Source organism: Primulina eburnea, chromosome 5 (genome assembly GCF_022965805.1).
Source record: "Primulina eburnea isolate SZY01 chromosome 5, ASM2296580v1, whole genome shotgun sequence".
Lineage (NCBI taxonomy): Eukaryota > Viridiplantae > Streptophyta > Magnoliopsida > Lamiales > Gesneriaceae > Primulina > Primulina eburnea.
Genome location: NC_133105.1, coordinates 6,135,970 through 6,160,672, shown reverse-complemented (window position 1 = coordinate 6,160,672; position 24,703 = coordinate 6,135,970). Strand labels below are relative to the sequence as shown.

At 37.6% G+C, this 24,703-nt stretch overlaps 1 protein-coding gene across 2 annotated transcripts; it reads left to right on the top strand.

Moving 5' to 3' along the window:
- Positions 1-20,047: 20,047 nt before the first annotated feature.
- LOC140831687 (uncharacterized) lies at positions 20,048-22,441 on the top strand. Of its 2 annotated transcripts, none has more exons than XM_073195435.1 (6): positions 20,048-20,177; positions 20,349-20,596; positions 20,854-21,112; positions 21,240-21,419; positions 21,552-21,711; positions 21,854-22,441. In XM_073195435.1, the coding sequence occupies exons 1-6, from the start codon at positions 20,151-20,153 to the stop codon at positions 21,916-21,918; spliced, it is 939 nt and encodes a 312-aa protein (XP_073051536.1). In that variant the 5' UTR covers positions 20,048-20,150; the 3' UTR covers positions 21,919-22,441. The 2 variants fall into 2 exon arrangements, with proteins under 2 accessions (XP_073051536.1, XP_073051535.1); XM_073195434.1 differs by having other exon boundaries at positions 20,049-20,177; positions 21,552-21,707; positions 21,854-22,434.
- The last annotated feature ends 2,262 nt before the right edge of the window (positions 22,442-24,703 follow it).

Here is a 24,703-nt window from a genome sequence, read left to right as displayed (position 1 = left end):
AATGCATGTGTTGCTCAAATGAAAGAAGGATACATAAAAAGCGACAGAACTAAACATATTCCTCCTAAGTTCTTCGCATTCACCAAGGAGCTTGAGAAGAATAAATGTATTGATGTTCGTGACATTCAATCAAGTGAAAACTCATCAGATCTCTTCACAAAGGCACTACCTACGTCAATATTCAGAAAGCACATATATAATATTGGGATGCGCAATCTACGAAATTTGTGAAGAGTTGTTCGTTTCAACATGAGGGGGAGTTTACGTGACTGCACTCTTTTTCCTTTACTATGGTTTTTATCCCAATGGGCTTTTCCTAGTAAGGTTTTTAACGAGGCAGTATAAAACACGTAATGAAGACATCATCGTATCATGATCATCATCACAAGGGGGAGTGTTGAAAATAATATATTTGAATATTGAAAAAGTAATAGTTGAATATTTGAATGTTGAAAATAAGAGTTGTAAAGTTAGAAATTTGTGTGTGATGATGTAGGTAATGATGTATTTTATTTTTTGGATTATGTGTAATGAAACTCTATAAATAGATCTCTCATTTGTGAAGAAAATCACAATTGAGTAGAGAGAAAAATATTATAAAGTGTGTTGGTTGGTAAATTTTGAGAGTTTGAGATTTTTATTTTTTACCATAAATTTTTACTTTTTCACAACAGATCGAACTAATTGTTTATTTTAAATATAGACTAAGACTATTAAACTTTTCTTTCCATTTTTTGAACAGAACAAATTTATTTCTATTATTTCCATTATCGAAGCTCGACCATGCAATGACCAAATTATTTTCAGGAAGAATTGGTAATTTTAATTATTTGATTTATATTATATTCTTGACGATGCTCAGATAGATTGTGGGGACCCGGACGCTAATCAAGTTCTTAATCATAATTGGGACTAATAATCAATTAAAACAGGGTCTAAATTTTTTTTTTTTAAAATGCGGAACGTAGTGAAATCAAACCATATATACATATCAGTATATATATAAAATACAAATCCTGTATCACAAACATTTATTCAAACTAGGGTTTAAACTAAAGTCAAGTGTTTAACCCTACTTCTAGTCCAAGTCCGGTGCCACCACTCTAATCACGATCTAGCTCTTCATCTCCTCGACCCTGAACCTGTCCCACCTGTTGTCAAGTACACATACAGACAAGACAACAGCCGGATATACCGGTGAGAATATAATCCCCAGTATAAATCAATGAAACATGCAATCATATAAACAATATAAAGCATGTAATCAGGTAACATGAATATGTATCATACTCCGAAACATAAACAAAAATCTACAATACTCGTAGCTACATCGTTTAAGACTAGACTCAATCCTAGTCTAGGGATCCCGGTTTCCAGATGTGGTATTCCTATATCGAATTCCGTAAAGGAGGGAACCATAATATTTATTACTCGATATAACCAGTGCCCCGGTATTCCTATATCGAATTCCGTAATAGAAGAATTCCAACCCCTTTACTCGATATAACCAAATATGGTGTTCCTATATCGAATTCCGTAATGAATTCCATTACTCGATATAACCATACATCCAGTGTCCTGACCTATCCGTCATGGACTGTAGCTCTATCGCTAGCATCCTATCTTGTGACATCGTGCAATGTGCCGTGGCGATACCACCACTATCCGGCACGGTGTGTCACAAGACAGTTCGACTAATACCTGTTGTCTAAATATCAAGAGAACAAGTATATTAATCAAATAAATGCAAATATCAATGCAATAAATAAAGTATGTGATTTAGGGAAACCCAAGTCCAAGCCGACTCAAGTCCATCTCCCAATACCACATTGACTTATACCTTTCCTTGCAGTCTCGGTTTCCCGCTTAGTTGAAGTCCTGAATTCACAGTCTGTCTGGTAATGACAATATGAATAATCTTATGTCAATATACCACTCGAATCAATAACAATCTGATAATTCTTGATTTAATTCAAAATCAACGGCATAACGGTACCATTCCAATATCCCCGTCTATACCAATTCACCAGATAATAGTTACAATCTATAACCTATATCCAGTACAATCCCTACTCAATCCATACTCCAAATCTGTCCGGTATCAACTGATTATTATCAGAAAATCATAACAATTCCGTAATCAGTCTATTTCTTAATATGACTTCGATTCTACGATGTCTAACATGTCAAGCACATCATATATGAGTTCCATTCAATTCTGACAATATCATAATTTCAAGACATGTCAAAACGTAGCAAAACTTACGTCCAGTTGTAGCCTACGTCGCTAGGAACTCGGTACCGAAGTCGGATTCAAAATCAGACGGACGGATTTTGCACAACCACAATTCTAGTGAATGAAGAACTTGAGAATTGTTAAGGGGAATTTCGGTTTCTGTCTCGGGAAGGTGGAGGAAAGAAATCTGAATTTTATATATATATCACATGCAACCTTCGTACGTGGCAATCTCCCAAATTTTGCCAATTTTCTCAAAATTTACGAAAATGCCATTGTCTCCATAATTACGAAAATGCCATTTTCCTCCAATAATTACGAAAATGCCATTGCCTCCCATAATTACGAAAATGCCATTTTACTCCAATAATTACTAAAATGCCATCCGAAAATTAAAATCAATGATGACATCTTGGGCCTTACAATTCTCCCCCTCTGAGACACGATTTCGTCCTCGAAATCTCAAGCAATCATATCCTATGCAATCATATCAGAACTGAAATAGTAAATTCACATCAGTGGAATAACTCTGGGAATTCCTGTCTCATGTCTGATTCAGTCTCCCAAGTGGCTTCTTCAATACCATGACGAGTCCATTGAACTTTCACAAGAGGAATCATCTTTGTTCTGAGCTGTTTTTTTTTACGATCGATAATCCGAATCGGTTTCTCGACATAACTCAATGTCTCATCCAGCTCAGTCTCGTCTGGTTGAATAACATGGGAATCATCAGGGAGATATTTCCGCAGCATTGATACATGAAAAACATCATGTATCCCAGATAATGAAGGCGGTAATGCTAGTCGATAGGCACGATCTCCTACCTTCTCGAGAATTTCATAAGGACCTACGTATCGTGGAGACAATTTCCCTTTCTTGCCGAATCTGACAACACCTCTGAAAGGAGAAATCTTCAGGAATACTCGGTCTTCTACTTCAAATACCAACGGTCGTCGTCTGAGATTGGCATATTTGGCTTGTCTGTCCTGAGCTGCCTTCATTTTCCTCTGAATCAGCTTTACTTTCTCAGTCATATCTCTGATCATATCCGGTCCAGTCTCAGGAACTTCAGAGATATCATCCCAGTAAAGTGGGGATCTGCATTTCTTTCCGTACAACGCTTCGAATGGAGCCATCTCAATACTAGTCTGATAGCTATTGTTGTACGAAAACTCGCAAAGAGGCAATGCATCTTGCCAATTAGTGCTAAAATCCAGCACTACCGCTCTCAGCATATCTTCCAGGGTCTGGATAGTTCGCTCTGACTGTCCATCGGTCTGTGGATGATATGCGGTGCTCAAATGTAACTTCGTACCAAGAGCTTGCTGCAAACTCTGCCAGAAGTGCGAAGTGAACCGAGGATCACGGTCTGAAACAATCGACTTCGGCACTCCATGCAATCTAATCACTTCTCGGACATAGATATCAGCCATCTGATCATATCGGTACGTCATCTTGTATGGAATAAAACATGCAGATTTGGTCAATCGATCAATCACAACCCAAACTGCATCGTAACCCCGGGAGGATCTCGGCAACTGTGTTACAAAATCCATGGAAATGTGATCCCATTTCCATTCAGGAATGGACAAACTCTGTAACAATCCTCCTGGTTTCTTTCTTTCAGCCTTCACCTGTTGGCAATTCAGACACTTGGCTACAAATTCAGTCACATCAGATTTCATTTGTTTCCACCAATACTGTGTCTTTAAATCATTGTACATTTTCCTACCACCAGGATGAATGCTAAAACGACTGTTGTGCGCTTCTGTCAATATTCGCTGTCTCAATTCTGAAACATTTGGCACAACAATACGATTATTCACATACAAGACATTGTCACGAATCTGATATTCCGATTGATGTCCAGTTCTAACTATCGCAATCGACTTCTGTACATTCTGATCAACTTTCTGAGCTTCTTTAATTTTCAGAAGCAGCTCTGGTTCAGCTCGAACAGCACACAATCTCAGCGGCTGACGATCTGTCTCAAATACTAATCCAGACAGACAGCAATCTTCAATCAAATTCGATACACCCATCGTCGATAAGGATAGTGCACATACCTTTCGACTCAGTGCATCTGCTGCTGCATTGGACTTCCCTGGATAATACTTGATTTCACAATCGAAGTCTTTCAATAAATCCAGCCATCTTCGCTGTCTCATATTCAATTCAGATTGTGAAAACAGATATTTCAAGCTTTTATGATCAGAATATATTTCGAATTTCTCACCGTACAGGTAATGTCGCCATATCTTCAATGCAAAGACTATGGCTGCCAATTCAAGATCATGAATTGGGTAACGAGTCTCATGTGGTTTCAATTGTCTAGAGGCATAGGCAATCACATGCCCTCGCTGCATTAAAACACAACCCAATCCTCGGTGAGATGCATCACAATAAACGACAAAATCACCAGTACCTGAAGGAATCGTCAACACAGGCGCACTGGTTAATCTTTTCTTTAACTCAAGAAAACTGGTCTCACATTCCTCAGACCAATTAAACGGGGCATTCTTCTGAGTTAACTGTGTAATAGGCTTGGCAATACTCGAAAAATCTTGGATAAAACGTCGGTAATACCCTGCCAAACCCATAAAACTGCGAATTTCCGGCACAGATGTAGGTCTCGGCCAAGAAATCACTGCCTCAACCTTACTAGGATCAACTGATATACCGTCTCCCGATATAATGTGACCCAAAAACACAACCTGTTTCAGCCAAAACTCGCATTTTGACAATTTAGCATACAGCTTCTCAGTTCTCAGAATTCTCAATACAGTCCTCAGATGATTAGCATGCTCAATCATATTCTTTGAATAAATCAATATATCATCAATGAATATGATCACAAAATCATCCAAGTATTTCTGAAAGACGCGGTTCATCAATCCCATAAATACCGCTGGTGCATTCGTCAAACCAAAAGGCATGACAATAAACTCATAATGTCCATACCTCGTTCTGAATGCTGTCTTTGAGATATCAGAGTCCCTGACTCTCAGTTGATGGTATCCAGATCTCAAGTCGATCTTGGAATACACAGATGAACCTTGCAACTGATCAAACAAATCATCAATACGAGGCAATGGGTATTTATTCTTTACCGTTGCCTTATTCAGTTGCCTATAGTCGATACAGAGTCTCATCGACCCGTCTTTCTTTCTCACGAACAGTACTGGAGCACCCCAAGGAGATACACTCGGTCTGATATATCCCTTGGCCAGTAAATCCTCCAACTGTTCCTTCAACTCCTTCAACTCGATCGGTGCCATCCTGTAAGGAGCTCTTGAAATCGGAACTGTTCCTGGCATTAATTCTATGCTGAAGTCTATCTCTCGAATCGGAGGCAATCCAGGAATCTCATCTGGAAAGACATCAGCAAACTCACACACCACTGGCAAATCCGCCAATGCTGGGCTCGTTTTCAGTAAGTCAACTGAATATACCAGGAATCCATCCGCTCCCTTCTGCAATAATCGAGTCATATTTATGGCAGATATCAAAGGAATTCTGGCTCGAGAACCCTTACCATAAAATTTCCACTCCTTAGCCATCTCAGGTCTGAATCGAACTATCTTGTGGAAACAATCGACTGTAGCTCGGTACTTGGTCAACATGTCGATGCCGACAATGCAATCAAAATCAGATAAACCAAGAACAATACAGTCTAAATCAATCGTATGCCCATCGTACTGCAGTATACACGATTTCACAGATTTCACCGATATCAAACCTGTTCCTAACGGAGACGTGACAGATACTACAGTAGCTAAGGACTCAACAGGCAATGAATGCATTAAAGCAAATCGCTCAGACATAAAAGTATGTGATGCACCAGTATCAATCAATACGTAAGCAGGATAACCAGAAATAAAACAGTTACCTGCAACTACATCATCAGGTGCATCCTGAGCTTGCTCCTCAGTCAAAGCAAACAATCGGGCCTGCTGTCTAGGAGGCTGGCTCGCGGTCTGGCCCCCTCCTGGCCTCTGCTGTGACAGAGTAAACGGTACTGGCTGAAAAGTATGCACGGCAGATGGTCGCCTACCGGTCTGAGTCGCTGATCCAGATGACTCAGCTGCCTGCGATCCCTGGGCACCCCTCTGGGGACACACTCGAGCAAAGTGTCCTTGCTGTCCACAATTACGACAGCTGCCAGTCACTCCTCGGCACTGATCTGTGGAATGCCTCCCTCCACAAGTACCACAGTAAGGTCCTGTATAGCTCTGGCCCTGACCAGTCTGTCTAGAGCCACTCGAACTGGACGAGCTAGTTCCAGCTTTCTTGAATTTCTTCCCTTTAGCTTTCAAGAAGTCTTTCTTCCCACTTCCACTGCCGATCTCAAGTCGAGGAAATGGTGGAGGCATCTGCGAGCTCGGGGCTGAAGGCACAAACGAAGCCTCTTTCTGCCTCATCAGGCCTGCCTCGGCTCCCTTGGCTCTATTCAGGGCATCGGTGAAATTGTTGGGCCTCCCAGTATTCACCAGCGTAAAAATCTCAGGATTTAGGCCATTTATGAATTGGTCTGCTACGGCCTCATCATGTTCAGCTACGTGGGGAGCAAATCGAAGCAATGTCGAAAACTTAGCCACATAATCTTCAATGTTCAACTGGCCTTGTTTCAGGTTTGCAAACTCGGCTCCCTTGTCCTTCCTATAAGAAACTGGAAAGAACCGCAGATAGAATTCAGTCTTAAATACATTCCAGGTAACGGCCATACCTCGCTGTTCCAATGCCCTTTTTGTCGTGATCCACCAGTGTTTAGCAACGTCATGCAACTGGTGTATTATCAGTTTCGCCCTCTTTTCCTCAGTATACTCCAAAGAGTCAAACAGTGATTCAATGTCGTCCAACCAACTTTCACAATCCACGGAGTTCTCCGTTCCTTTCAAAGTCGGTGGGTGAAATGACTGAAACCGTTTCAGCAATTTCTCCATTGCTGTAGGTGTCACATCCATGGGAGGATTCGAGGTACTCCCCTGTTCTGGCATTCTCCTCGGAGGCATATCTGATAACCAAAAAAGTTAGCAGTTCCAACAATATTCCTGTTTCAAGTCTCCCTGGATCATCTTACAGCTGATCCATTCCAATAATACATAATACCATATCAATAGCAGATAAGTCAGGTAACATGTATTAAAGCAGTAAACATGCTAGCAATCAAAAGCAAGGAAAGAAAATCTCATTCTACCCCGCTCACTAGCTCCTATCTCAATCTCAAGGATCTATCGCTCTGATACCACCTGTTGTGGGGACCCGGACGCTAATCAAGTTCTTAATCATAATTGGGACTAATAATCAATTAAAACAGGGTCTAAATTTTTTTTTTTTAAAATGCGGAACGTAGTGAAATCAAACCATATATACATATCAGTATATATATAAAATACAAATCCTGTATCACAAACATTTATTCAAACTAGGGTTTAAACTAAAGTCAAGTGTTTAACCCTACTTCTAGTCCAAGTCCGGTGCCACCACTCTAATCACGATCTAGCTCTTCATCTCCTCGACCCTGAACCTGTCCCACCTGTTGTCAAGTACACATACAGACAAGACAACAGCCGGATATACCGGTGAGAATATAATCCCCAGTATAAATCAATGAAACATGCAATCATATAAACAATATAAAGCATGTAATCAGGTAACATGAATATGTATCATACTCCGAAACATAAACAAAAATCTACAATACTCGTAGCTACATCGTTTAAGACTAGACTCAATCCTAGTCTAGGGATCCCGGTTTCCAGATGTGGTATTCCTATATCGAATTCCGTAAAGGAGGGAACCATAATATTTATTACTCGATATAACCAGTGCCCCGGTATTCCTATATCGAATTCCGTAATAGAAGAATTCCAACCCCTTTACTCGATATAACCAAATATGGTGTTCCTATATCGAATTCCGTAATGAATTCCATTACTCGATATAACCATACATCCAGTGTCCTGACCTATCCGTCATGGACTGTAGCTCTATCGCTAGCATCCTATCTTGTGACATCGTGCAATGTGCCGTGGCGATACCACCACTATCCGGCACGGTGTGTCACAAGACAGTTCGACTAATACCTGTTGTCTAAATATCAAGAGAACAAGTATATTAATCAAATAAATGCAAATATCAATGCAATAAATAAAGTATGTGATTTAGGGAAACCCAAGTCCAAGCCGACTCAAGTCCATCTCCCAATACCACATTGACTTATACCTTTCCTTGCAGTCTCGGTTTCCCGCTTAGTTGAAGTCCTGAATTCACAGTCTGTCTGGTAATGACAATATGAATAATCTTATGTCAATATACCACTCGAATCAATAACAATCTGATAATTCTTGATTTAATTCAAAATCAACGGCATAACGGTACCATTCCAATATCCCCGTCTATACCAATTCACCAGATAATAGTTACAATCTATAACCTATATCCAGTACAATCCCTACTCAATCCATACTCCAAATCTGTCCGGTATCAACTGATTATTATCAGAAAATCATAACAATTCCGTAATCAGTCTATTTCTTAATCTGACTTCGATTCTACGATGTCTAACATGTCAAGCACATCATATATGAGTTCCATTCAATTCTGACAATATCATAATTTCAAGACATGTCAAAACGTAGCAAAACTTACGTCCAGTTGTAGCCTACGTCGCTAGGAACTCGGTACCGAAGTCGGATTCAAAATCAGACGGACGGATTTTGCACAACCACAATTCTAGTGAATGAAGAACTTGAGAATTGTTAAGGGGAATTTCGGTTTCTGTCTCGGGAAGGTGGAGGAAAGAAATCTGAATTTTATATATATATCACATGCAACCTTCGTACGTGGCAATCTCCCAAATTTTGCCAATTTTCTCAAAATTTACGAAAATGCCATTGTCTCCATAATTACGAAAATGCCATTTTCCTCCAATAATTACGAAAATGCCATTGCCTCCCATAATTACGAAAATGCCATTTTACTCCAATAATTACTAAAATGCCATCCGAAAATTAAAATCAATGATGACATCTTGGGCCTTACATAGATTGTGTGAGTTGGGTGGGTAATCTACTCGGGTAGAGAAATGTACTTTCCCGATAAATATTTTGACATGATAGGATAAGTATAACCTGGTCTGATGGGATGTGCTCAAGTGGTCTGGATTGATGGATGACCCCGGGTAGTCTGCATGCCTTGGTGGAATGACATCGGGTGGTATGGCATGTCCTGGTCTGTTCGGGTGCTCTAACCTAGTCTCCCGAGTGGTATGGCCTTTCCAGGTGGGATGACCCCGGCCGGGTCATTAATTTGTAAATTTCAGCTACGGAGGTAAAAACATATGATTCAACTACTTGATGCTTTTCATATATAATAATAGTACAGGTAAAAAGTAGAGCATGATTATAAGCAATCATAAAATACTGCAAAGAATTGGTTTTTTCTTAAGAAAAACCATAAATTTCTCCTTAAAAAGATTGAAAAACAGCGCTTAAGACACATATTATCTAAAGTAAATATTGTTGCAGGACAGAGCGATTGTCGTTTTATCAAAAACTATAATTGATAATAACAGCACAAACTCAAATATTTTAAACAATACACGCCAAATTTCGATTGTTCTACTTGTCATGAACAATGATTGCACAACAAATATTTATTTCAATAATAACACTCCTTACTGTGAATGAAAATCGAATTCGTGACTTTATCTCTAATATCAATTGTATGACCGAGCACTTGTCATTTTACCAAATGCTATTGATGGTGGAAACCAAATATTTTAAACCATACAACGGCTCAAACTACATGTTTTAATTGTTTTACTCACCAATTAGAACAATTATTGCATACAGTGCATACCATGATGTTAGAGTAGATGCCCTACAAGTCAACTGTTGACTAGGGATTTTATTGACTCAAGTGTAATAAACAATCTTTATTTTAATATAATTCATTATTTCATGGTTTGTTAATTCTTTATCTGTATACCCATGTTATCAAACATAGATAAAGACCTTGATCATACTTTAATACAAATGAATCGTAATTCGATGTTGAAACTCGTTTGTAAATACTGTATGATCTAAATTCGTTCCTAGTCGATTCAGCCGCCTAAAACATGGATAAAGGTCGCTTGAGCTTGAGACTAGCATCTGTGATGTTGTGTACTGCGTTTCTTGGTAAGGGCATGGAGATGTCCAAACATGCAGATGGGTAGTCATATGATGATTATACCGAACAACCCTCCCTCGGACTTTCCAAGTGGTTCTCATACATCGAGAGGATAAGTCCGTGGTTATGATTGTATACCATTAGTCCTTATGACCCGAGACAACTCTGAGGCTCTATATGCTAGGGCTGTGCTTTGACTCGTTTACCGGCTCCAGGAGAGTCATCAGGTGGCGAGGTTGGGTACAGTCGCGACACATATAGGAGCCAGTGCATTGTAGTCGGGGATTCACCGCTCACCTACGGGTGTGGATATCCTATGTGATCTGATGTAATAATAGTGCATGGAATCTCTGGCCAGAGTATGAGATATACGTTGGAGAAGGAGTTCTCCAATAGTACACGCGATGCCACTATTATATGTAACACATAGTTATCGAATTAATATGCAACCCTCGATGAACCAATGGTTGCAGATTCGATCGGGATATATGAGATGAAGGGACCGTACTGTACGTTAATCATAATCGACTGGTTCTTGCAGGCACTATCAGTGATACCTAGGGGATCATGGGGCGATGCTACTAGACGCTCCTACCATGATCCGATGGGTGCAATCAGAAATGAGTTCTGACATTCTTGATCAAGGTGTTGATGAATAGAATGGGGCTAACTAGGGTAAGCCCGAATAAGAATAAATGTTATTCTGAATCACAAGGAGTTGTGAACCCACGGCTAGCTGTATCCCTGAACCATTGAGGGTCACACAAGTACTGGATTGTTTGTTCCCGTAGAGAGAATAAATTCAAGAAGTTGAATTTATATTATATAGTAAATTCAAGGAGTTGAATTTATGATAAATAAATTTTGAGAGAATAAATTCAAGTAGTTGAATTTATAAAATGTGATAATTTAATTTATTAAACTCAAATGTTGGGTTTATTAAATATTAAATTTTGGAGGTGATAAAAATTCAAATAGTTGAATTTATAATTTAAATAATAAATTCAAATGTTGAATTTATACTGTATTTAATTTATTAAGCTCAAAAGTTGAGTTGATTAATTAATAAATTAAATATGGTGGGTATTATGTTTAATGGGCTTGTAGGAGTACAAGTCCAATATAATAAATAATTAAAGTTTTAATGGGCTTTGATTAAATTAATTAAACTAGTTGGACTAGCTCAATTAATTAAATCAAACCCATTAATGTTAATTATGTAATTAGGGTTTAATTAATTATAAATAATACATATAAAGACAAAACCCTAGCCCACCCACCTCACAACCTCACGTGAGCCTCCATTCAAAAGTGAGAAATTCGGCCACCTTGATTTATGGTTAGGGTTTGAGCCGTCTCTCAATTTTTCTCTCCTATGCAAAAGTTCTTCTAAATTTCTAGTGCAATTTAGAAGAGGAAAAAATCTTCTAGTCGTGGACCTAATTAGAAGAATCGAAGAAAGTTCGTAGGGAATCATCAAGAGCTAATCCGTTCATACCGGATCAGTTGGAGCCAAGTGATTTAATTCACAAAGGTATAATTTTCAACTCCCTATGAATGTTTTGATAAATCATACGAGCGCCTAAAGCAATATTATTTTGTTTTTCAAAATAAAATAAAAATTTTAAATCTTCCGCTGCGTTTGGGCGTGTAGAAAACCGAGATCCAACAGTGGTATCAGAGCCAGGTTTTCTGAATCGTATGATTTAAATTATATTGAATAATTTGTTTCTAACCACACAAGAAAATTTTCAGAAATATTGATGCACCATAAAAATTAAATTTTTCGGAAAAACAAAAAAAAAAAAAAATTTCGCGATCTGCCCGGAACTGTTCCGGGCAGACCCCGCGCAGGGCTGCGCGCGCAGCGCGCAGCGCCCTGCGCGCACGAACGCGCAGCGCGCGCGCGCAGCGTGCGCGCGCAGAGCGGCGCAGCGTGCGGAACGTCCGCACGCTGTGCGCCGCCCCGCGCGGCGCACAACGCGGCGCAGCGTGCGGAGCGTCCGCACGCTGCGCGCGGCGTTGCGCGCACCTGTGCGCGCCTGCGCGCACAGGTTGCTGCCACTGCCCGAAACGTTCGGGCAGCGGGCGGGCAGCGGGGGCGACGACCCGGGATCGTCTCGGGAAGCGTGCAAAATTGATGGGCTTGAATTGTTTGAGCCCGGGGTGCAATTTTCTGATTTTTCAAAATTATGGGGAAAATTGATATTTTGAATTGATTCAATTTTTTATTTTGGAAAATTAATTTTTGGAAAATTAATAATTTTCTTGTAAAATAAATAATTAGAATATGATTTTAATTATTTATGGTAAAAATGAGTTTTATAAGAAATCAATTATTATTGATTTAATTGGAAATTAAATAAAAGAGTTTATTTAATTTATTAAATTTTTTAATAATTGTGGTGGTTAGTGATAAAATTATTAGATATATGATTTATCAATTAATTAAATTGTTTAATTAAATTGATGTTAATATTTGATATTAAATGCATGAAGGATGATCGAGAGCCTTGACCAATGTGTTAGGTGTATGTTAGGATATTTTACTGTTTTTATTCAATTTTATAATATTTGATATTATTAAAGTGGGCCTGGTTTATGGCCCGTTCCCACCCCCATGAGATGTATCCCTTATGTGCCATGGCTATTCAAATGTAATAATTAGAAATAGTGGGAGATCAAGACTGGAAGATGGTGGGCCCGATGATCAAGATGAAGACATGTAAAATATTGGAAGCTTTTGTAATAAGTTGCATTTGCATCCCTGCATTCACCTAGGTTTGGACCTGGATCCATGTATGGCTCACATGGATCTATTAGTGTTGGCAATCGATCATCCTTATTTATTGTTGAATGTCATATTATGATATATGTGATATATAGTAGTATGCATGTATGTATATTATTATATAATATAGTTGCATGAATCCGGCAAACATACAAACTCGTGGCACGCGATTTTCAAATAAAATGATGAGACAAATTTTTTTAATTAAAATCCCTCATTTTGAATATGATTCAAAATTTATATCAAACCGAATAAGTAAAAATTAAAAGAGTTTAATTTTTCCTTGCCTTCCATCAACCGTGGTTGCATGATGATCGCTACCCGCGGACAGTGTCCGGCTCATATTATTGGGGAGGCCTGTACGCCGGAAAGCTGTGACTTCCACCGGACATATGATGTGAATTGAGTGGAACTCCCATGACTTCGGCTCATATTATTGGGGGAACTCATGGCGACCGTCCACTACAATTCAATATTGATGGGTTGGTTTGACACGTGAAAATAAACGGCGTCATATTATTGGGTCCTTATTAAACGTGAGGCAAAACACGCGGAGGTTGCATAGGGATGCAATTGGACTCTACCTTTTAGAAATTATAATTGGCTGATATTATTCGGGATTATAATTGGCTAATTGGACTCTACGTGCCTACTAAGGAAATACGATTTCCCTTTTTCATCAGAGGGTGGTGGAAATGTCAAAATAGTGGGAGGGTAATTTATAAAATGAAATCCATATTTTATATCTTAGAATTATTTTAAAATTATCAGTAACATTTATCTGTTTTCATTTTCAGTATATATACGATGTCTACTCGTAACCCGCTTTCAATCATTCTCGATCAAAACAAATTGACTGGCCCTAACTATAATGACTGGTTTCGAAATTTAAAGATTGTTCTGAACTCGGAAAAGATTCTGTATGTGCTTGATAAGAAGCCACCGAAGGAAGCACCTTCAAATGTCACTCCGACTAAATTGGCTGAGCTTGAAAAATGGTGGGACCATGACATTCAAGCTAAGAGCTACATGTTGGCTTCTATGTCGAATGAACTGCAGAAGCGGTTCGAGGAGGCTGTGAATGCTGCTGACATTCACTTACATCTGAAAGAATTGTATGCTGTACAAACTCGTTCAGAGAGATATGCTGTTGTTAAAGAACTCATGACTACACGCTTGCGAGATGGGGCTTCGGTCCATGAGCATGGTGTAAGGATGATTGGGCTCATCGAGAAGTTGGTGGGACTCGACTTGGTTATCCCTAGTGAGCTCTCGACTGATATTCTCTTGCTGTCTCTGCCCTCTTCGTTCGATGGATTTGTGGTTAACTTTAATATGAATAAGCTTGAGGCCACCCTTGAAGAGTTGGTCAATATGCTTACTAGTTATGAGGCCACAATCAAAAAGGATAAGCCTGTTTTTCTAGTGGGTTCTTCGTCCTGCACGAAAAAGGGAGCCCCATACAAAGGCAAGAAGCGTTCTGCCCCTCCAAAGAAGAACAAGCCTAACAAAAAACCATACAAGAAACCTAATCCGGGGCCCACAAAGCCTGACAAGTCAGAACAAATCTGTTTCCACTGCAACAAGCCTGGACACTGGAGGCGTAATTGCGCGGAGTATCTTGCCCAGAAGCGTTCTGGCCATGGTATGTTTTATATTGAAGTTAATGTTTCTATTAATTCCTCTTCTTGGGTATTGGATACCGGATGTGGTTCTCATCTATGCAATGATTTGCAGGTGATGGGAAGAAGCAAGAGGCTTAGAGATGGTGAGACCTTTCTAAGACTAGGAAATGGAGCAAGGGTTGCTGCTACTGCCATTGGAGACATTACTTTAATTTTGGACAATAATTTTAAGTTATTTTTGAGAGATGTTTTATTTGTTCCTGAATTGGTTAAAAACATTATTTCTATTTCTATGCTTGATAGGGATGGTTATTCTTGTGTTTTTGCTAAAGGTGTTTGCAATTTATACAAGAATGAATGTTTGATTGGAACTGGAGAATTAACAAATGATCTCTATAACTTAAAATTGAAAGATATTCCTTTAAACAATGTCCAAGCGCATACGAAAACAACAACAAACAAAAGAAAAATAGAAAATCCAAATCCCGCACAAATGTGGCACGCTAGACTAGGTCATATTTCTCAAAGAAGGATGCACAAGCTAGTGGGAGAAGGCATGTTTGACTTGTCAGACATAAATTCTCTACCTACTTGTGAGTCCTGTCTAAAAGGAAAAATGACTAAGACTCCATTCAATGGAAAAGTAGAACGTGCACATGGTCTATTGGATTTGATCCATACAGACGTTTGTGGCCCGCTAAGTGTTAGCACAAAATTTGGGCATTCCTACTTCATTACCTTTACTGATGACCATTCGAGGTATGGGTATGTTTATTTGATGAAACATAAATCTGAAGCATTTGAAAGGTTCAAAGAGTTCAGATCTGAAGTAGAAAATCAGCTAGAAAGAAGTATTAAGGCATTTCGATCTGATCGAGGTGGAGAATACTTGAGTGCTGAATTTTTGGGTTATCTAAAAGAGAATGGGATTCTCTCACAGTGGACTCCACCAGCAACACCACAATTGAATGGTGTTTCTGAACGTCGTAATCGAACATTGATGGACATGGTTCGATCTATGATGGGATTCACTGAATTGCCTACAATGTTTTGGGGTTTTGCGCTTGAAACTGCGGCAATGTTGTTGAATAATGTCCATACTAAAGCAGTGGATAAAACACCATATGAGATATGGATGGGGAAACCTCCCAAGTATTCTTACTTGAGAATATGGGGATGTCCTGCTTATGTGAAGCAGACAGTGGGAGACAAATTGGATAGTAGATCCACTTTGTGCTACTTTGTAGGATATCCAAAGAATTCTATTGGATATTATTTTTATCATCCTAATGAAGCAAAAGTGTTTGTTTCAAGAAATGCCACCTTTTTGGAAAGGGAGTTTCTATTAGATAGAAAAGGCAAGATGATAGAACTTGAAGAAATTCAAGATACTCCCTCAACTTTAGAAGTTGAACCTAATCCCCTAGAACCAGTAGTTGAAGTACAAGCTCCTAGAAAGTCTGATAGAGTTATTAGACCACCTGCCAGATATACACTTCTTCATGAACAAGGCCATGATGAGCCTTGTGTTGGATGCGATCCAATGAATTTCAAAGAAGCAATATCTGATACTGATTCAACTAAATGGCTTGAAGCCATGCAGTCAGAAATGGACTCTATGTATTCAAACCAAGTCTGGACATTAGTGGATCCACCTGAGGGAATCGTTCCCATAGGATGCAAATGGATCTACAAAAGAAAGCTTGGGGCGGATGGGAAGGTAGTGACCTTCAAAGCAAGACTGGTTGCAAAAGGTTATACTCAAAAGCAAGGAATTGACTATGAGGAAACTTTTTCACCAGTAGCTATGTTTAAGTCCATTAGAATACTACTAGCCATAGCAGCATGGTATGACTATGAGATATGGCAAATGGATGTAAAGACTGCATTCCTCAATGGAGACATCAAAGAAGAAATTTATATGTCTCAACCTGAGGGATACACATCAGTAGGAAGTGAGTATAAGGTATGCAAACTTCAGAGATCAATATATGGTCTCAAGCAGGCATCAAGGAGTTGGAACCTCAGATTTGACAGCACTATCAAAGAGTTTGGTTTTGCTAAGAATCCCGAGGAACCATGTGTGTACAAGAAAGTTAGTGGGAGTGCAGTGACATTCTTGGTACTTTATGTTGATGATATCCTGCTCATTGGGAATGATATAGGATTACTGCAATCAACTAAAGTATGGTTAGCCAGTAAATTCTCCATGAAAGACATGGGTGAAGCATCCTATGTATTAGGAATACAAATCTATAGAGATAGATCAAAAAGGATGTTGGGGCTCACCCAAGCCACATATATCGATACCATTATAAAACGATTCTCTATGGAAGAGTCCAAGAGAGGATACTTACCAATGTGTCATGGTATTACTCTATCTAAAGCTATGTGTCCCAAAACTGATGAAGAGATAGAGATGATGACACGAATTCCATATGCGTCAGCCATTGGTAGTATCATGTATGGTATGATATCGACACGTCCTGACATTGCTTATGCTTTGAGTGTTACAAGCAGATATCAAGCGAACCCTGGTCCAATGCATTGGAAGGCCGTGAAAGATATTCTTAAGTACTTGAGAAGGACTAAGAACTTGTTCATGGTCTATGGGGGTGGAGAATTAAAATTGGAAGGCTATACTGATTCTAGCTTCCAATGTGATGTAGATGATTCGAAATCGACCTCTGGTTTTGTATTCATGCTTAATGGTGCGGCTGTCTCTTGGAAAAGTTCCAAGCAAGACACCGTTGCGGATTCCACCACTGAAGCTGAGTACATTGCTGCATCTGCTGCAGCGAAAGAGGCAGTTTGGATGAGGAATTTTGTCCAAGAGTTGGGCGTTATTCCTAATGGAGTTGATCCAGTCCCGGTGTACTGCGACAACACTGGTGCCGTTGCGCAAGCAAAGGAACCAAGGTCTCATCAGCGATCCAAACATGTACTGAGGAAATTCCACATCATCCGGGAGATTGTGGGAAGGGGAGACATATCAGTCGAAAGAGTCCCCTCTGCAGATAACGTTGCCGATCCACTTACGAAGCCCTTGCCAGGACCATTGTTTGAGAAGCATCGCGAAGCAATGGGATTAAAGTTTATGGGTAGTTGGCTCTAGGGCAAGTGGGAGATTGTTAGAGTAGATGCCCTACAAGTCAACTGTTGACTAGGGATTTTATTGACTCAAGTGTAATAAACAATCTTTATTTTAATATAATTCATTATTTCATGGTTTGTTAATTCTTTATCTGTATACCCATGTTATCAAACATAGATAAAGACCTTGATCATACTTTAATACAAATGAATCGTAATTCGATGTTGAAACTCGTTTGTAAATACTGTATGATCTAAATTCGTTCCTAGTCGATTCAGCCGCCTAAAACATGGATAAAGGTCGCTTGAGCTTGAGACTAGCATCTGTGATGTTGTGTACTGCGTTTCTTGGTAAGGGCATGGAGATGTCCAAACATGCAGATGGGTAGTCATATGATGATTATACCGAACAACCCTCCCTCGGACTTTCCAAGTGGTTCTCATACATCGAGAGGATAAGTCCGTGGTTATGATTGTATACCATTAGTCCTTATGACCCGAGACAACTCTGAGGCTCTATATGCTAGGGCTGTGCTTTGACTCGTTTACCGGCTCCAGGAGAGTCATCAGGTGGCGAGGTTGGGTACAGTCGCGACACATATAGGAGCCAGTGCATTGTAGTCGGGGATTCACCGCTCACCTACGGGTGTGGATATCCTATGTGATCTGATGTAATAATAGTGCATGGAATCTCTGGCCAGAGTATGAGATATACGTTGGAGAAGGAGTTCTCCAATAGTACACGCGATGCCACTATTATATGTAACACATAGTTATCGAATTAATATGCAACCCTCGATGAACCAATGGTTGCAGATTCGATCGGGATATATGAGATGAAGGGACCGTACTGTACGTTAATCATAATCGACTGGTTCTTGCAGGCACTATCAGTGATACCTAGGGGATCATGGGGCGATGCTACTAGACGCTCCTACCATGATCCGATGGGTGCAATCAGAAATGAGTTCTGACATTCTTGATCAAGGTGTTGATGAATAGAATGGGGCTAACTAGGGTAAGCCCGAATAAGAATAAATGTTATTCTGAATCACAAGGAGTTGTGAACCCACGGCTAGCTGTATCCCTGAACCATTGAGGGTCACACAAGTACTGGATTGTTTGTTCCCGTAGAGAGAATAAATTCAAGAAGTTGAATTTATATTATATAGTAAATTCAAGGAGTTGAATTTATGATAAATAAATTTTGAGAGAATAAATTCAAGTAGTTGAATTTATAAAATGTGATAATTTAATTTATTAAACTCAAATGTTGGGTTTATTAAATATTAAATTTTGGAGGTGATAAAAATTCAAATAGTTGAATTTATAATTTAAATAATAAATTCAAATGTTGAATTTATACTGTATTTAATTTATTAAGCTCAAAAGTTGAGTTGATTAATTAATAAATTAAATATGGTGGGTATTATGTTTAATGGGCTTGTAGGAGTACAAGTCCAATATAATAAATAATTAAAGTTTTAATGGGCTTTGATTAAATTAATTAAACTAGTTGGACTAGCTCAATTAATTAAATCAAACCCATTAATGTTAATTATGTAATTAGGGTTTAATTAATTATAAATAATACATATAAAGACAAAACCCTAGCCCACCCACCTCACAACCTCACGTGAGCCTCCATTCAAAAGTGAGAAATTCGGCCACCTTGATTTATGGTTAGGGTTTGAGCCGTCTCTCAATTTTTCTCTCCTATGCAAAAGTTCTTCTAAATTTCTAGTGCAATTTAGAAGAGGAAAAAATCTTCTAGTCGTGGACCTAATTAGAAGAATCGAAGAAAGTTCGTAGGGAATCATCAAGAGCTAATCCGTTCATACCGGATCAGTTGGAGCCAAGTGATTTAATTCACAAAGGTATAATTTTCAACTCCCTATGAATGTTTTGATAAATCATACGAGCGCCTAAAGCAATATTATTTTGTTTTTCAAAATAAAATAAAAATTTTAAATCTTCCGCTGCGTTTGGGCGTGTAGAAAACAGGATCCAACACATGATTGGGTGCTAATATGTGTGTGTGCATGTCTGCTGTCTTTTTTTTTTTTCTTTTTTACAATTTTCTTTTATTAAACAGATGAAGACTCTGACCCTTTCTTTCTCCATATTTCTCTAACTGAGGGGCAAACACAATAATAAATAAAAATTAATTAAAAAAAACAAACCGAATTCAGATTTCTATTTTTTTCCCATAAGGTTTCATATAATCCTCATGGAGATTTTTACATGGAAGCCACAGGTTAGGTTCCTTCTGTGATTCTTATTTCAATAAACATCTTGTGATCTTACATTTTTAGCAAAGAAAACACAAAACCATGTGATTCCACATCTTAAACATATACTTCATTTTGTTTGTAACACATTAAAAAGATAGATTAAAAATGATTATTATTTATGTATATATGTGCAGGATTTTTTGGCTGCAAAGGCACCTAAAAGGTCTCCATTGATACTGAGAATGGTGGTTTTGTTTCTTGCCATGATCTGTGGGATGTACATATTTTCAATCTGTTTAAACCAAACAAATCCATTCAAAGAAAGATCTCGTCCCACCAAAATCCAAGTGATTTCTCGACAAAATCGAGCTTGTAGACACGTTGAAATTAGAGCACATGATACCCCTTATGTACATTTTCCAAATCCTGAAACATTTAGCAGGTAAAAATCCATTTGATACTAGATAGATCGAAGCGATTGTCGACGGATTTAATATTCGTCGCAAATTTAGCTGGAGATGGTACCTCAATTCTATGCCTAGAAAACTAGTGCAGCATCGGTATTACAGTTCCAACTAATAACCATAAGTAAAAATGGATGGAGGGCAAGTTAATAATGCTTAAAAAGCGAGAATATATATACTTATCTGTTTAGTTGTTTGGGTTCATTTATTGACCAGTTCGGTTTTTTTTCCTTAGACAGGAATGTGCGTGCAATCCTGTACGACTTTTCGCTATTGTGTCGATGCAAAGATCTGGGAGTGGATGGTTCGAGACATTGTTGAACAGTCATGTGAATTTGAGCTCGAATGGGGAGATTTTCGGGGCACAAAGCCGGAGGAGCAATGCTTCAGTGATATTGAAGACCTTGGACAAAGTTTATAATCTTGATTGGTTTAGCAGTGCATCCAAGAATGAGTGCTCAGCAGCCGTCGGCTTCAAATGGATGCTTAATCAAGTCAGTATTTCAGATCTTGAAATTTAAGCTTACTTTACTCAGAAAATTACACACACAAGAAATATAATGGAATTGGGTTTTCATTTCAAAATGGTTAGAATGAAATTTATTTCGACAATTTATGAAGGGATTGATGAAGTACCGTGAAGAGATAGTAGATTACATGAAGAGAAGAGGAGTGTCCGTAATATTTCTCTTCAGAAGAAATCTTCTAAGGAGGATGGTTTCATTGCTCGCAAATATATATGACAAGGATGCTAAGCTCTTGAATGGAACACATAAATCACATGTTCATTCCACACATGATGTTAGTACCAAATGCTTGTTCTTGCCTGTGTTCATCGTGTTCGTTTTTCGATACTAATCCGAAATTCGAATCTTATCTCGAAAGGAAAGAAACATGCATGATTATTGAAACAACTTGCTGGTAATGTTGCAGGCTCAAGTGCTAGCGAGGTATAAGCCTGCACTTAATGTAACAGTACTCCTCTCCGACTTGAAGGCGGCATCGCAGACAGTCGCAAAAGCTCTGGAGTACTTCAAAACCACTCGCCACATTCTTCTCTACTACGAAGATATACTTACAAATCACACTGTAAGTACGTACTCGTCTCATTTGCATGTTAATAAATAGGTATTTTAATTTTCTTGTTTTTAGCTCATTTTTTTAAATATAATTCTTTTTCTTTCTATTTAATTTGCAGTTATTTTATGCCTTTTTTTTTTTTCTCGTTTTGGCAGAAACTTGTGGATGTTCAAGAATTCTTGAAGTTGCCACGAAGAAACCTAATAAGCCTTCAGGTTAAAATACACAGAGGCTCGCTATCTAACCAAATAGAAAACTGGAACGATGTCCGGAAAATCCTAAAGGGAACCTCGTATGAAAATTTTCTAAAAAATGATTATTAATTCATTGCAATTAAATTTCATGGCATACATAATTTCCCAAAAATGTTCCCTCAAAAATTACAAACAAATCACGACAATCACTTACGAGTTACGATCATAATTTTCGGATGATGCGGCTCGATGTTGGTACACAATGAATACGTATGATGGATCAATTTCAAAATAGTTCGAAGCACATATGGTTTTTGTATTCCGACAATTTAGTCCTTTTTATTAGATTTAAAACTTTCAAATTTTATATGTAATTTTTTTTAGATTCTACTTCCATTTTCTCTTAATACATAAAAATAATTATTACACCGTATAATTTTCCGGAATATCCACCTCTAGGAGATCTGGATGAACTTCAAAGTTTATACTTACAGATCATGGTACCATAAACTTTATGGGATCAATCTTTGTATTTTTCAGAAATTTTATAAATTTTTTTCCCGTCGAAGTTTAATTTAATTGCGATACATTTGGCTTTCATTCTGTCTGCTAGAGGTAAAAATTAATATTTTTAAAAAGATTTCATATAAAATAGTAACTATTAAAACCATTAATGCACTATATTTTTCAGTAACTATATGATATGAACTTATTTTTAACGAGCTAGATTTTTTTTTATATTTTTATAACAATAAAATACCGTATTTCTTATTTTTTCAATTATTTGAATTAATTCTCTTATATAATTGTGCTGAATGTCTTGGAAGAAAAATATATCATGCATACACATGCAACATGCCAACATCATAATAATATAAAATACTATGCACACAATATATATATATATATATATATATATATATATATATATATATATATATATATATATATATATATATATATGTTTCGGTAGCTAAAATTTATCACAAAAACTCATATGAGATGTTCTCAAGAGTCAATTTTATGAGGTAGATATTCTATTTAGGTCATCCATGAAAAAATATTATTTTTTATGTCAAAAATATTAGTTATTATTGTAAATATGAACAAGAAGAATAAAGATAACGAGACCATCTCATGGGAGAGGTATTCAAAATTGGTTCGAGGTTTTATTAAAACCCGAAATAATCCGGTGTGTAGTTATGGAATAAAGTTCATCGATTTTACTAAATAGCAAATCAAACCAAACCAAATCATTCACAATTAAAAAGAAAACCTAAATTTTTGTTTGCTTGGTTTAACTCGAATTAATTTTATTGTTCGATGAATTTTAAAAGTGATCCAAACGATCAGACCTAACGAACGCTTCTCAGCCCCACGTTTAGTGTTAAAAGAGAGATTCCAATATTTTTAAGAATCTCCCAATTTCAATGGTGTTCTTCAAAATTCAACTGCCTTCATGATTGATTCATGAATGTACAACTCAAATAATCTCTGTATTGTAAAAGTACAACAGTAAAAAGCTACCCACTTATGCCACTCATGTTATTCAACACTCAAAAATCATTTTCAGTGGTAGGATCCAGCTTCCCCGGAAATGGGAGCCAAACAGGAAGATCAGTTTTAAGCCCAATTTTCTCTCGTAGCATGTATCTTTTGAGATGATCTCACGAATCTTTATCTATGAGACGGGTCAATCTTACCAATGGTCACAATAAAAAGTAATACTCTTAGCATAAAAAGTAATACTTTTACATAGATGACCCAAAAAAGATATCTGTCTCATAAAATATCGTCCGTGAGACTATCTCACACAAGTTTTTGCATTTTTCTCTCTATTTTTTTTGTTAAATAAAATATTATTATCACCTTTTTTTTTCAAACCATATATCAATTTTACTTCAAATTTCATCATATTAAAAGAAAAAAGAATTGATTAATTTGTTATAATTATAAGCAATCTGTATTCTAAAAAAATATCAACTTTTGATTTTATTGAAACATAATTTTCATCTATATATTAATTTTGCATGCTTTACTTTTATTTTCAGCATAATTTTCGTTAGGGTTCATCGCTAAACCAATATAATGAAAAGAAAAGAAAATGATGTGCAATGTTCTTTCATTTACGTGTTAAGGTTTTTTTTAATATTGTTGGAAGTAAATTTTTCCACGAATGCATGTACGAAAATTGGACGAATTAATGGAGTGGATGAAAGACGCTAAAGTTGACTTTTCTTATGGATCCTTCATTGAGGACTTTGGAGATCAGTTGATTGTGAAGCCCACGTTCAGCATCAAGCAACTACCTAATTTAATTGTATAAATTTACGTAAATTACACGTGTGTGTGTGTGTGTGTGTTCAGATTTTGAATATTGATTTAAGAATATTGTCTTCGATCTTTTAGCTTATAAACATGTAGGACATATTATAACATAAAATCTGTTAAGATTATCAATCTAAAGTTCTCTTGTCGGGATGTTTTGGGGTGAGTGGGTGACTATTATCTTTATTACAGATTCGATAATTATCATTGATTCAAATAAGAGAGATGTTTTCGTAGACTTTTCTGATAACAATACCCTATGAATAGCATGAACGCAACCCTAAATTTGGAGCTTATTTTGATATATATAAGTGATTTAACGTAAAAATTGATAGTTGATTAAGCCAGCCAACTTGTCTCGCTTAGTTCTATGCACTACTTACAAGTTCTCCTCTATAAATACTAACAAGAGAAACCAACGACAAAGCACCAAACATCAATAATTCAATCAGACAAAGCAAAGTCATCACCAATATAATGGCT